General features: G+C 47.5%; 1 protein-coding gene across 1 annotated transcript; it reads left to right on the forward strand.

Moving 5' to 3' along the window:
- Positions 1-12,588: 12,588 nt before the first annotated feature.
- Positions 12,589-13,746, forward strand: EI90DRAFT_3130802 (uncharacterized protein; the record flags this gene model as incomplete). The annotated part of the gene is made up of 4 exons (XM_039064339.1): positions 12,589-12,744; positions 12,788-13,408; positions 13,465-13,620; positions 13,696-13,746. The coding sequence occupies 4 exons, from the start codon at positions 12,589-12,591 to the stop codon at positions 13,744-13,746; spliced, it is 984 nt and encodes a 327-aa protein (XP_038911005.1).
- Positions 13,747-13,971: the final 225 nt, after the last annotated feature.

Here is a 13,971-nt window from a genome sequence, read left to right on the forward strand (position 1 = left end):
CCTCCTTGATTATGCAACAAAAGGGCCAGTGTAGAGGCCATTATGGTCTTCCCTACCCCGCCTCCTCTCATTGCAGCTGCGCAAATTCTATGTGCTATTAAAAAAGAGTCCCCACAATACAGGTTGACCAAAGTACATGCCAATGTTCACTGCTTGGCTATCACCGTTGATCTGCAGACACATAGTACAATTGTTGGTTCGTCGTCTCTACTGTCCAGGAAGTGTTGCTGGTGAGGTTTGGGGCCAACTATGAGCCATCTCATGGTTAATCGGCCCGATTTATTTACCAGTTACTTCAGTACATTCTTCAAGCTCTTTCCAAAATGTGAAGTCGTGCTGTTGGCAATGGAGCTACTGGGGAAATGCATGATACTGGATCAATCGCCAACGGAATGGCACTTCCACATAAATCGTGACATTTCCAATCTCCAGCCTGAACCCGGGAAGTTGGTGTCGACCCAGCTGAGGTTTGTGTGCTGTCATTGGCTCACCCTCCTTTGTGAGCTGGACTCCCAAGACGATGAAGTAATGCAGACCCTTTCCCACACCATACCAGCACTTCTTCACTGGATTGCAGCAATGGGGATCATGGGAAAAATTGATCAAGCATGCTGAGGCATGAGGGCTACAAGCAGGGAACATAGCAACAAGTGTGGGTAATTTGCTTCGTAGAGACAGTCAAGACAATAGGTTCAACGGCGCAGTGCAGGACAGGAGTCCAAAGTTGTTAACTCGATGACATGCAGCCCCAGGCCAGGAACAATCGTCACTCGGAGCAGAGCCAAAAGCTCATGCAGTCTCGGCACTACTAGCTGTCTTATGAAATTCCCTGCATCAAGTGGTAGACGTTGACTGCTTGTTTTAGCTCTGCTGTTGGTGCACGTCATATGTGTAATGAATCAAATTGATCTCGGATTTAAGTTATTCATCCGGAAATACTATCATGGCACGGCCTCTCAATGGCTTGTTGACCATAGAAGATAAATGACACCCCCAAGTAGTATGAAAACAAACAAGGAGAAGAGTCATCTCTTGGCGCAATGTTTAGCTACCAGTACCCCTTCACCCAAAGTAACAGAGTAAAGAACCCGGGGAACCACACTGAAAAGCAAATCATTCACCAGGCAACCAATGGTGTTTTAGGGTCTGATGACATACTTTGCAGATTTGGAATCATGGTGGTGGAGTCAGTGATGGTGAGAACACCAATCAAGGAGATAGCATAATGGTATGTAAACCTAATAACGCCCCTTAGTAGAATGGACAAAAGCCACGTGCACAATGACGAAAATGAGGAAATATATTTTAAAACCAACTAGAGATGTGAATACAGTTGAAACCGTGATAGGCCCTACCTGAGATAACCCATAAACCTGCCATCCCCATAACCCATAACGTGAATGGGGATTTTTATATTGAAATTTGATCTGTAACCCATAGTATGTGACATGTAAATGTTTAGTGACAGTTAATAATCACGGAATGACACAGAAAATATTATGAAAAGAGGGTATCCTTAATAGGAGAAATAGGATGAGTATTGTGGAACTGGTAAACAACCCATCGGAGGTCATCCACATCTTGTGTGCAATGGGCAACTCAGAAATGATAGAGTAGTGTGGTGATGACCCCAACAAATGTTGATCTGATGATAACATCTTAAATGCCATGTCTGAGGCCTGGAGAAACAAGGAAATGGACAGCTGTCAGGGCACACCAGCCTGACCCAGCTCCACCCGGCCCCACCTGACCCGGTACCCTGCTGTCCACCCCTCCTCAACCTCCTCCCCCTTTCCTTTCCCCCTCCTCATTTCTGCTTCCTTATCTTCTTTCTATTTTACTTCTTCTTTATCTTCTCTTTATTTTACATGGATGACCTTTCCTTGTATCAATGTACCATTGACCCACCTGCAGCATGCCCATGACACACCCGGGCCAGACACCTCAGGCAACTTCCTGCTGGGCCCAGCATGCATGCTCGCACCGGATGCCCTTGGGATCTGTTGAAGTTAGCAGTCCAACGCCACAGGTGGTCAGGGGCGGTAATCCACCTGGTACATCACTGCCGGATTGGAGGAGCTCGGACCGGACAAATTGAGCTTTGGGAGAGGCATCGGGGTGCTCCTGCAACTTGGTACTGGACCACAAAGCGTCCAGTTACCTTTGTAGTTCATTTCCTTTTGTCTCTCACATATCACTGTTGCCACTCATGCATGTATTTAAGGGCGAAGCCTGCAGATGCAGATACCCAACTAATTGACGGTATCCGACATCTCAGGCAAGTCCACCATCGTTGTATTTACAATACTACCAAACTAATTGACGGTATCCGATATCTCAGTGGGGCCCATTAACAGGTTATTAGCCCAGTCCCACTCTGCTGCTCTAAGTTGACCAAAGAATCCCTGGCACTGTTGGACTATTGCTCAAAAGTCATTCTGTCCTGACTTGCTGTTGTTTACCTGTTCTGGATCAGCTCCGAGGAACATACCATGAAAGACTCAACTATTGATAAAGCTGTCTTTGCTATTGCCAAGCTGAAAGGATGCAATGACTGGAACAGGTGGTCCACCAACCTGTTAGAACTGGGTGGATTTGGACGACTCCGGAGTGGAATCGGAGACTTAGTGTGGAAGGACCTCGGCCTCAGCGACTCAGGCGGAGCGCTGTGCCATTGCTGGTTGTCCTGGGGGTCCCTAATTTCAGATCTAGCAGAGGGAAAGTCTCTTGGGGGGAATTCCGGACTGAGGTTACAAGTTACTATGTATATTGTATATAAGGAGGGGTCCGGAATCAAAAGGAGCGAGGGTACTCCGAAAGGAGACAAAGGGAGCTGAAAGGAGGGTCAACACCGAGGGTCAAGGGTTTGACTCAATGGTGTTTCCCAATGGAGGAATGAAGGGCCAAGGCCCAAGGAGGAAGGAAGGAGGATGGGAGTGGGGAATGGCCAGCTGACTGAATAGAAAGGAAGCAGCAGCCCAAATAGGAATGAGGGAGTATAGCGGAATTGAATGGAACAATGCAATAGTTGCAAGGTCCAACATAAGTCCGGAAAGTCCGAACTCGGAAGTTAAACTCCGGAATATTGGCAAATGTAATTAAATGGAATGAGCTAACCAATACAATGGGTATAAGTGGAGGTGGGGTCAAAGTCCAAGGTCGGAGCTAAGACTGGAGGTTCCAGAGACAGAGACATGAAACAGGATTCCGGAGCGGAGGTCCGGACTCAGGGGCATAGGTGTTGCGTGCTTGTCTGGGAGGTGTCGAGGTTGAGGTCGGACCCGGAATGTTCCGGAGTCGGACCGAAGGTGGTGTTGGAGCCAGAGGTGGGATAACCTCTTGGAAGTCGGCAAGGAGGAGGTGGCAGAAGGGAAGTAGGACTCTGGAAGTCAGGTTCGGAGTTCCAGGAGCCCAGAGCAGAGGTCGGGATTGCACGGATATGACACAACCTCTGTTTCACCATGGGACACACCTGGGGATATTTAGAGGGAAGCCTGGCTGAACTGTCTGATAAATCAAAACCTGAACACGCTGAATGGGTTGAAGGAGAAAGCAATACTTGCTGAAGATTATGGCTCTCTCTCAGTGAACCAGTCCAAGACAATGTCTTCTGTCATGCCCAAAGTCCCACTATTACCCTGTTCAAAGCCTTGAAGAGTGCCTACCAGCACACTGGAGCCTCTGCTGAATACTATGCAAGAACAAAATACTATGAGGCAAAAGTCAGCGACTATGAATCCATTGTTGACTTCCTATCTGGCCTCATGAACCTCGCTCATGAGGTAAACAAACATGTTCCTGGCAACCGAGGGCACATCGAGGACCGAATGATCGCTATGCAGCTCATTGTCATATCCATCCCTGGCCATCGACTTCCACTCCCTCCGATCCCTCCAGACTACCTCTGCTCCTTCTTCACTAACCTTGGAGCTCCCATATTCCGCAATCACCTCGGTATCCCTTGATGGTCACCACCCCCTCTTTTCAATTTATTACCTACACCTCCCTAAGTACGGAGCCCCGAAGGCTTCCGGACAGCTCCGACGTCCGCTAGCGCATTCCTGCCTCTGCTGGGCAATACACTCGCTTGCCCTGCAAGTCCACCTTCGGGCCTATCCCTCCTTTCTGTTTCTGGGTTATTGCCTACCATTTCGTTAACCCTGTAACCCGACTTGTCGGTAATATTCAATTGGCTAATGTTTAACCCCGTTAGCTCCGCTCCGCTTGGCTCTGCCATTTGCGGGCCTGCCCTCATTGTAACTATATATACTCAACTTGTACATAGGTTACACCTCAGTAATAAAATCGACTAGAGTTTACCCCCCTTCAGTTCTGGTTGCCAGTTTAGTAAGTTAGGGCATAAACGTGTTACTTGGCACAGTGCTCCTGGCATAAGTCACTGAGGCCGAAGCCCTCCACCATGGAGACATTCCTTCGTCTCGACCTGGTCTCTGACACTCATCCACTGTCTTCCATCCTGCATGAGCACTCTGCAGACCAGGCTCATTCAGAATGCCCCAGCAGTGACCAATGACATGGACTGGGATCTTGTCAGAGACCAGGTCGAGACAAAGGAGTGTCTCCATGGCAGAGGGCTTCGGCCTCAGTGACTTGTGCCAGGAGCGCTGTGCCAAGTAACACATCCGTGCCCTAACTTACTAAACTGGCAACCAGAACTAAAGAGGGTAAACTCTAGTCGATTTTATTACTGGAGTGTAACCTATGTACAAGTTAAGTATATATAGTTACAGCGAGGGCAGGTCCGCAAATGGCGGAGCCGAGCGGAGCAGAGCTAACAGGGTTAGCCATTAGCTGATTGAATATTACCAACGAGTCGGGTTACGGGGTTAATGGAATGGTAGGCAATAACCCAGAAACAGAAAGGAGGGATAGGCCCGAAGGTGGACTTGCAGGGCAAGCAAGTGTATTGTCCAGCGGAGGCAGGAGTGCGCTAGCGGACGTTGGAGCTGTCCGGAAGCCTTCGGGGCTCTGTACTTAGGGAGGCATAGGTAATAAATTGAAAGGAGGGGGTGGTGACCATCAAGGGGTACTGAGGGGATTGCGGAATATGGGAGCTCCGAGGTTAGTGGAGAAGGAGCGGAAGTAGACCGGAGGGATTGGAGGGATCAGAAGTCGATGGCTGGGGATGGATATGACAGATCTCGACAAACTGAGGAAGGAAGTCGAAACTGAGGAGCTGCAGGCCCAAGCTAATGGAAAAGACCTTGGAACAAAAGCGGAAGGCTCACAGACCCCAAAAGCCCTTGCTGCAGAGAAAAGCTATGGGAGGGGGAAAAGGAACGACCCGACTTGGGTAACACGCCAGATGTGCTGGAGTTGTGGGAAGATAGGTCATCTCCACATGAAATGTACGGCGATGCAGGCTGAAAGGGAAGAATATCAGCAAAAGAGGACAGCAGAAAGAGAAAATGCCAACACTACCGAAGAATCCGAGGTGAAAGCGATGTGTGCCGAATATATCATTGATTCTGCACTGGTAGCTGATAAGCGGTCCAACACCCCAAAACCCTGGATCATTGATTCCGGCTGCAGCAACCACTTCTGTCCGAACAGGGATGACTTCGTGGAATATACACCCTACAACCCCCCAGACAAATCTGCCTAGGAAACGAGAGCCTAATTCCATCTCTTGGTGTGGGAACCGTATCGATCACCTGTATGGCCAGTGAGAAATGTGTCAGCAGAAAAGTTCTAGGGGTTCAATATGTACCTGATCTTGCATATGGGTGTCAGAGCAACCACACCTACCATACAACCCCAGAACCACCTTCCCTGACCTCCCCCCACTTCCCTCATCCTCCCATCTTTACACACCTCTCACAACTACAGCCTGCATGCGAACCCGTGGGAAAAATCACGTGGGTCAAGGCGAGCAACTCGCCTTAACCCATGTGACACCTTTTCCGCATCGCGGGAACATGCTCGGCTTCTACCCATAGTCACGTTACGAACTGTACAGTACATTTCCTTTTATAGCAGCCAAGCGGGGAATAGGGAAACTTACCCTTCTTCTCAACTCAATCCCCGCTTAGGCAAGTTGTAGTTACCCTCTGTAATATATGACAACTCAATCCCCACTTAGTGAGTTTGAGGAGCTTGGGATAGGATCCAGCACCTGGCTGCCTGGGACACCGCAAGTGTCCAGCTCTGAGGTAGGGCCACCCCCGGACAGAGGCCGGGCCCTGACAATGGGCTCATATCTTGTAGGGTCCTAATCCGCTGAGGCCTCCGGACCATGTTTGACATCGACAGCGTCTGCAGAATCACACAAGCAGATGGAAAGCTGATAGCTGAAACATTGAAGGAATTTGCACCAATGTTCTATCTTAATCACCCATCCTTGTCATTGACATCGCTGCAAAAGACTGAGTCCACCGCAGTAGCTACCACACCATCCTTCGACCTTGTGCACAAATGCCTTGCCCACCCTGGAAAGGACATGCTGAAGGAAATGATCAGGAACCGATTGGTTTTGGGAGTAGAAGGTGTCCCGGACGACTCAAAGAGTTTTGACTGTGAGGCATGTATCAGAGGGAAGATGGTGAGGGGACATTTTGGAAAGGGACATAATGTGGCCAAGGAATGACTTGGACGCGTGCATTCTGATGTATGCGGACTGATGGAAGTGACATTGTTGGGGGGGAGGAAGTATTTCTGCATGCTTGTCGACGATTTCTCAAGCTTCATCTGGTTCTACCCATGCTTGCTGTCATATCCATCCCCGGCCATCGACTTCCGGTCCCTCCGATCCCTCCGGTCTAACTCCGCTCCTCCCTCACTAACCTCGGAGCCCCCGTATTCCGCAATCCTCTCGGTACCCCTCGATGGTCACCACCCCCTCATTTCAATTTATTACCTACACCTCCCTAAGTACGGAGCCCTGAGGACTTCCGGACAGCTCCGACGTCCGCTAGCGCACCCCTGCCTCCGCTGGGCAATACACTCGCCTGCCCTGCGGAGCCCACCTTCGGGCCTATCCCTCCTTTCCGTTTCTGGGTTATCGCCTGCCTTTCCGCTAACCCTGCGAACCGACTCGTCGGTAATATTCAGTCGGCTAATGTTTAAACCCTGTTAGCTCCGCTCCGTTCGGCTCCGCCAATTGCGGACCCGTCTCCGCTGTAACCATATATATATCCCACTTGTACATAGGTTACACCCCAGTAGTAAAATCAACTAGAGTTACCCCCCTAGGTTCTAATTGCCAGTCAGTAAGTTAGGGCACGGACGTGTCACTAGGCACAGCGCTCTTGGCAGAAGTCGCTGAGGCCGAAGCCCTCCGCTACGGAGACATTCCTTCGTCTCGAATCTGGTCTCTGACACTCGCTCAAGTCAGATTTCTTGAAATGGTTTGTCAAGATGGACATGTACATTGCCAACCAATATGGATCGCACATAAAGATCCTGCAGACAGATCGAGGCGGTGAGTACCTGAACTCAACCCTGGAAGGATATTGTGGGGAGAAGGGAATCGCAATGGAGCACACGGTCCCCCACACACCTGAACAAAATGGGGTAGCTGAGCGGGCAAATCGAAAAATTCTTGACAAAGGGTGCACCCTGATAAAAGATGCTGAGGCCCCTAATTTCTTATGGGCTGACGCGCTTGCCACAGCAGTATACGCCATGAACAGGACAATAGATGCCTCCACAAAGGTGACCCCCTTCGAACGGCTTCATGGGAAGAAGCTGACCATTTCACACATGAGGGTCTGGTTTGCTGATATGTTCGTCCACCAACCAAAGGATCTGGGGGCTCATAAATTGGGTGAGCAGGGACGGCCAGCCAAGTTCCTGGGGTACCCTGAGAATTTCTCTGGGTACAAGGCATATGATGTACTTACCCACAAGGTTGAGATTGTCAGGTCGCCCATATTCCATGAGGAAGCCAGGGTGATGCCATGTGCTACCTTCGAGACAACACCTGACTCAGATGATGAGTCGGATGTATCCGATCAGCTGATGGGGGATGGCATCGTGCGCATCTGGGATGCGGCGACGAGAGTGCTTCTGAGGGAAATGAAGGGACATACTAGTGAGGCCAATTCCATTGCATATTCACCATGGTATTCATCTGGCCTCGGCATCAGGTAATCACACTGTGCATTTCTGGGATGCGGCAATGGGAGCATGCCTTCAAGAACTGAAGGGGCATACTAACGTGGTGAAATTTGTGACATTCTCTCCTGATGGCCTTTGTCTGGCCTCGGCCTCGCATGATCACACTGTGCAAGTTTGGGATACAGCAACAGGGGAGCCCCTCCGGGAATTGAAGGATCATGATAACTTTGCCTATTCTGTTTCCTTTTCACCAGATGGGCGTTATCTAGCCTAAGATGATAGCAACGTGCGTATCTGGGATGCATCGACAGGAGCACTTCTTCGAATACTGCAGGAACATACCTCCAGCGTCTATTTTGTGAAGTTTTCGCCAGATGGATGTTATTTGGCCTCAGCCTTGTCGAATAATACCATACATGTTTGGAATGTGGCAACAGGAGTCCCGCTTCATGAGCTGAAGGGACATACCAATGACATCAAATCCTTGGATTTCTTGCCAGATGGCCATCATCTGGCCTCGACCTCAGATGACAGCACAGTGCACATCTGGGATGTGGCAACAGGAGCACCTCTTCGAGAGCTGAAAGGGCATGCTGATCGGGTTACCTCTGTGAATTTTTCGCCAGATGGTTGTTATCTGACCTCGGCATTTCGGGATGGCACTCTACATGTCTGGGATGTGACAATGGAAGCACCCACTTGAGGGCCAAAGGCAACGAAAGGTCATGTTGACACCATATCCTGTGTGAAATTTTCGCCTGATGGACGCCATCTTGTTTCAGCCTCCAAGGACGGCAGAGTGTGTGCCTGGGACATTGCCAACATGAGTTGTATTGAGCAGACACAGCTCAATGAGAACTTTCATCCCCACCACATGCTATTTTCCACCGATGCTTCAATACTTCACGTCCAATCAGAAAGAGAGAAAATATTTCAGCTTTCCAAAGTTAAGTGACGTATCCAACCCAATTTCAACATCCTTCTGCAAATCTTCACCCACCCATCTCTTTCTTGATCATAATGCTCTTTGCATCGAGCACGAAAACCTTGCCCTGCACATCTGTTGGCTACCCGATTACTTTAAGCTTAGCTGTCCAATCGCGGAACACGGTAACCATGTCAGCATTGGTGGAGAGGGAGGGATGATCGCGTTCATCAATTTAGATGGACTTGTACCCCCCTCCATTTAGCACTTGCATGGTATGACCATGAACTTTGCTGGGCATATACAAGGATCGCAACTGCCAATACTATTTTCTAACTTGACTAATTTTTAACTTTTAGTGATCGGAGGCGAACCTGTTCAGAGTTTACTACATATAAGCAGGCTCTTGGCATATGCATGTAATTGCTCCTTTTGACGTGTTGAATTGACATCATCATTTCCTTGCATCATCCCAATGCCCCGTTCATGATGACCAATCCTGATTATCTGATTCCCTGTGGACCTGCGACTCATGAATGAACACTTAGCCTCTCATTGGGCATTATATAAGGTCCGCACTCGGATACCTGAACAGATAAATCTACCACTGGGCTAATTTACAGGGAGTGTGAGAGATGGTAAAAATGGAGGAAATCATGCACATGAATATTGAGAGGGGTACGTAAGACCCCAATTTGATGTGCAGTACCTAGGAATTTGTGTAGGATCCCTTGCAGATGGTCTATGACAGGGTAGAATGGAGATGTTCCACCGAGGGGTGTCACGCAGCGTCCATACCACGCCACAGGTTTATAGGAGAGCACATAGTGATTGAGAGTGGACGATGCTGGGACAAAGAGGTGGAGAATAACGAAGAGCGGACTCATCTACCGGAGATTGGCCAGCTTGCATAGTGGGTCTATAATGGAGTATCTGGGCCAACGCCCCCGGGCTGAGCAAATACAGCAAGCTGAGACTTGCGCTGATGTTCATACACTTGCAGTGCTGTAGGAGAAATAATATTCAAAGAATAAAACAATGATCTATCAGAATAGTCAACAATCAGGTGACAAGTTCAGATGTTTAACAGATCTCATGATCTTTATGAGACTGGACAGACATTAGAAGATCATTATAAATTATCCACACCCATGTAGCATGAGATTTAATCTACTACAAGCATGCCTAGAACCTGGAATAGGTGTAATATTCAAAGAATAGATCCCTACAACAAGAAAATAGCACATAGACAGCAGAATTAGAAGGAACATTGGGAAAGAAATGTGAATATCTCGGGAACCAGTAAACCTTTAACTGTAATCCTTCTACCATCTGAAAGGACAGTTTCTAAACTTTATCCACGGTTTTGTTTCATTCTAAAAGCTTCAAAACTGACGGAGATATCGCTCAAACGGCGAAACACCTTATAATTCATATATATTTATTTGCTAATTCTTACACAAAGTAATGTGACTCAAGGAAAATATATTGGCGCCCGGAAGTCTGGCGGACCAAATACCATATGACAGAGTATTCCCCGGCGCGGGCGGACAGTTTTTGATCGCATCAGAAGAGGAGAAAATGCTAAAAAACCGGATCTTGTATATGTTCCCATGATTCATCAAAACTTTTTGATTTTAAGCTCAAATAAATCGGAACAAAGAAATGATTGATGATCTGGATTTCGGATCATAAGCATGAAGTAATTCAGAAGTCCACGGATCAGTTAATTAATTGGGAAAGCTCTAGAACATTAGTAATGATGTGGTTTCGCAAAAAGGGGTGAATTAGAGAACAGTCTAGAAAGTTCCTTTATAGCTGAGTCATTTCTAAAGATAACCGTTTGTAATTAAGGCGGTGTAGAGCATAGCTTTAGCGCTACAAGACCCCGCTAAGATCGGCCCAAAAGACAAAGAACTGAATTACTTATTGCTGAGTCATGTCCTAAGTCCATTATTAAGCTTACACAGCCCAAGCCCCTATATCATTCTAGAACCATCTATAATACAAATGTAGCACATGTAACTAGTGCGAGGCATGGGAGTAGAGAGGGCTCTGAAAAGCATAAAAGGCCGCCGCTTCTGTCCCCTCTCAAACCTCAGGTAGAAATATAAGTTTAATTCTCCTCACCAGTGGTTGGTTCGTTTGCTCCAAAAGATAAAAGCAAATATTAGTTGTTAGCTAATATAAAACTAACACGTCACTCTAAGCGTGAGTTAGGGTCAGTTAGACACAGCTGAACAAAAGTGTCATAGTGAGAATTAGTGAGAATTTGGTGGAGGGACTTCTTAATTGAATAATCTCTCAGCAATACTTGGTTATCACACCACAGGAGAAAAGTGAGCGATCCTGAACCTGCTAGATAACTAGCATGCACTCTAAGCGATAGAAAGTGCAGTTTGGTCACTTCTGTATTGAGGAACATTTATTGCAGAATTATTTTATTAGTAGTTTTCCTTCAGTAAATTATCAGGAAAATCACGTCCTACTTAAAAGTGGTATATCTAGGTGTAATATTGACTAGAAATCATAGTAAATTCAATATAGAATTTTATCCATAGACGATCTATACGTCAGGTGAGATCGTTGGGGGTGTTTATTGTTGTTTAGACAGTGAACAATTATATATTTGGCAACCAAAACACAGTCAGTATGCAAATCAGCACAAACTCTAATATCGTTATTGGACGTAGGAAACTGGTTACATAAGGTGATCCAGCTCCACTCCTTCAGCGCACAGTTGACTGGACAGTGACAGAGAACGGGCTTGACCCCTGTAGCCTTCATGGGATCCAGCTCGGATCTCAAGTGCTTGGCATGGCTGTGGCTTTCAACTGGAGATGCTCGATTTGGGAACCTCTTGCCATTGAATGGCTAACCATCCAATACATGTGTGTTACTCAATTGCACACAGACACTACATACAGGTGCACATCTCAGGCATGAAGCTTTGGTGTGAGTATGGATATGCTCTGCCGCCCAGCTGCAGTACACTCAGCAATAGGATCAAGTCTGAGAAGAGCTGCTTTCCCTGCCTGCATACACCTGGCTGTTTTCCTGATATTACCAATGTAGTTCCACACCCTCACTGTGTGTCTTCTCGAATCTTCGCCTCTCTGCTCTGTAGACGTTGCCAATCTCCCCCATCATTCTGATAAATATCAAGAATTTTAACTGGATTGGATATCCCAACCGCAACTTCGATGCCACTTGAAGTCTCAAATTGTTGAGGATAATCTGCAGTAGGTTGGTACCTTTTTCTCTTTTTTCCCTCCACTCTGGCTCCCAACGGCAATGGCCATATCACGATGTTGACAGCTCTGGCGCCTAGTTCTATTTCCAAGTCATCATCTTCCACCTCCGATTTCTTCTATCTGGGGACATGGACCTTCCTATGTTGATTCTTCCAGAGGACGAAGGTTCGGCCCAGACCTCTACTTCAACAACACCAGGCTACCGGAACCCCCGGCAGTGCTACTGGCTCTCAGAATGCAGGTGAAAATTCAGTAGATTCTGTTGGCAATGAGTGGTATCTGTGAGCCTTGCTGTTCAAGCCTTCGATACCCTTATTAGGAATGCTCTCCATGTGGTTCCTATCCCAACACACAATTGCCAGAGACTCTTTCAATAACGTGGATACCATTTTGGTTTTCAGTTCAACTTCGCTAAGCCCTGTGACCATTGATCCTCCCTTATATCCTGAACTAGCCTCCATCAATGATTTCCTCTTTGAAGGATGGGTTTTGTAACATCTCGAACTTTCACTCATTTTGACTCTAATAGCTCGATGCCGGCATTGAGCCCTCACTTGAACCCCCTTCTGACGATGACGATGCATTTTCCATGAAAGCACCATTGCTTCGCAGTCGACTTAACACCCCCATTTCCCATTCCTCCACTTCATTATCAGTGTCCTCTGCAGTTGCCCTATCTATTACTTCCTCCTCAGGGCCTGAACACCTTTCTTCCAACAACCCATTTTCCATTAAAGCACTGTTGCTTTGCAGCCAAGTCAGTGGCCCCTTTTCTTGTTCCTCCACCTCATTATCAACCTTGTCCACAATTGACCAATCTCTTACCTCGTCCTTCAGGAAAAAAGTTGCAAGCATTGCATCGGCAGGCACTTTCTTCATGGAATGCTTGGACTCTCAGCCATATCGAGAATTTCCTGTACTAACTTTTTGTGAAAGTTTATTCAACAGTCCTCATGCTGTTAGTGCTAGGATTGTGTCTGTTCAGCGATATGGTAATGTTCTAGGAGTGCAACATTGGTTCCTCATCTTTCATGTCGCTCGAGCTGACAGGAAGGACTTCTACCTCTGGTTGGATCGCAGACCGGACTGCCAGGTCCCATTGCGGGAATTTATAACACAAGGTTTCTGGACGTCAAGTGCCACAGATACAGTATGTATGACGAACTTCTAACGATGGCCCCAGAGCTAAAATGTGGGACCTGACAGGCTGCTCTTTCTGGTCGACTTGACCACCTCCTCGATTATGCAAACAAAAGGGCCAGTGTAGAGGCTATTATGGTCTTCCCTACTCTGCCTCTCATTGCAGCTGCGCAAATTCTATGTGCTATTGAAAAAGAGTCCCTGCAATACAGGTTGACCAAAGTACGTGCCAATGTTCACTGCTTGTTGATCTGCAGACACATATACAATTGCTGGTTCGTTGTTTCTATTGTCCAGGAAGTGTTGCTGCTGAGGTTTGGGGCCAACTATGAGCCATCTCATGGTTAACCAGCCCGATTTATTTACCAGTTACTTTAGTACATTTTTCAAGCTCTTTCCAAAATGTGAAGTCATGTTGTTGGCAATGGAGCTACTGGGAAAATGCATGGTACTGGACCAATCGCCAACGGAATGGCACTTCCACATAAATCGTGACATTTCCAATCTCCAGCCTGAACCTGGGGAGTTGGTGTCGACCCAGCTGAGGTTTGTGTGCTGTCATTGGATCACCCT

This window comes from Cantharellus anzutake (assembly GCF_015039405.1).
Source record: "Cantharellus anzutake strain C23 chromosome Unknown EI90scaffold_69, whole genome shotgun sequence".
Lineage (NCBI taxonomy): Eukaryota > Fungi > Basidiomycota > Agaricomycetes > Cantharellales > Hydnaceae > Cantharellus > Cantharellus anzutake.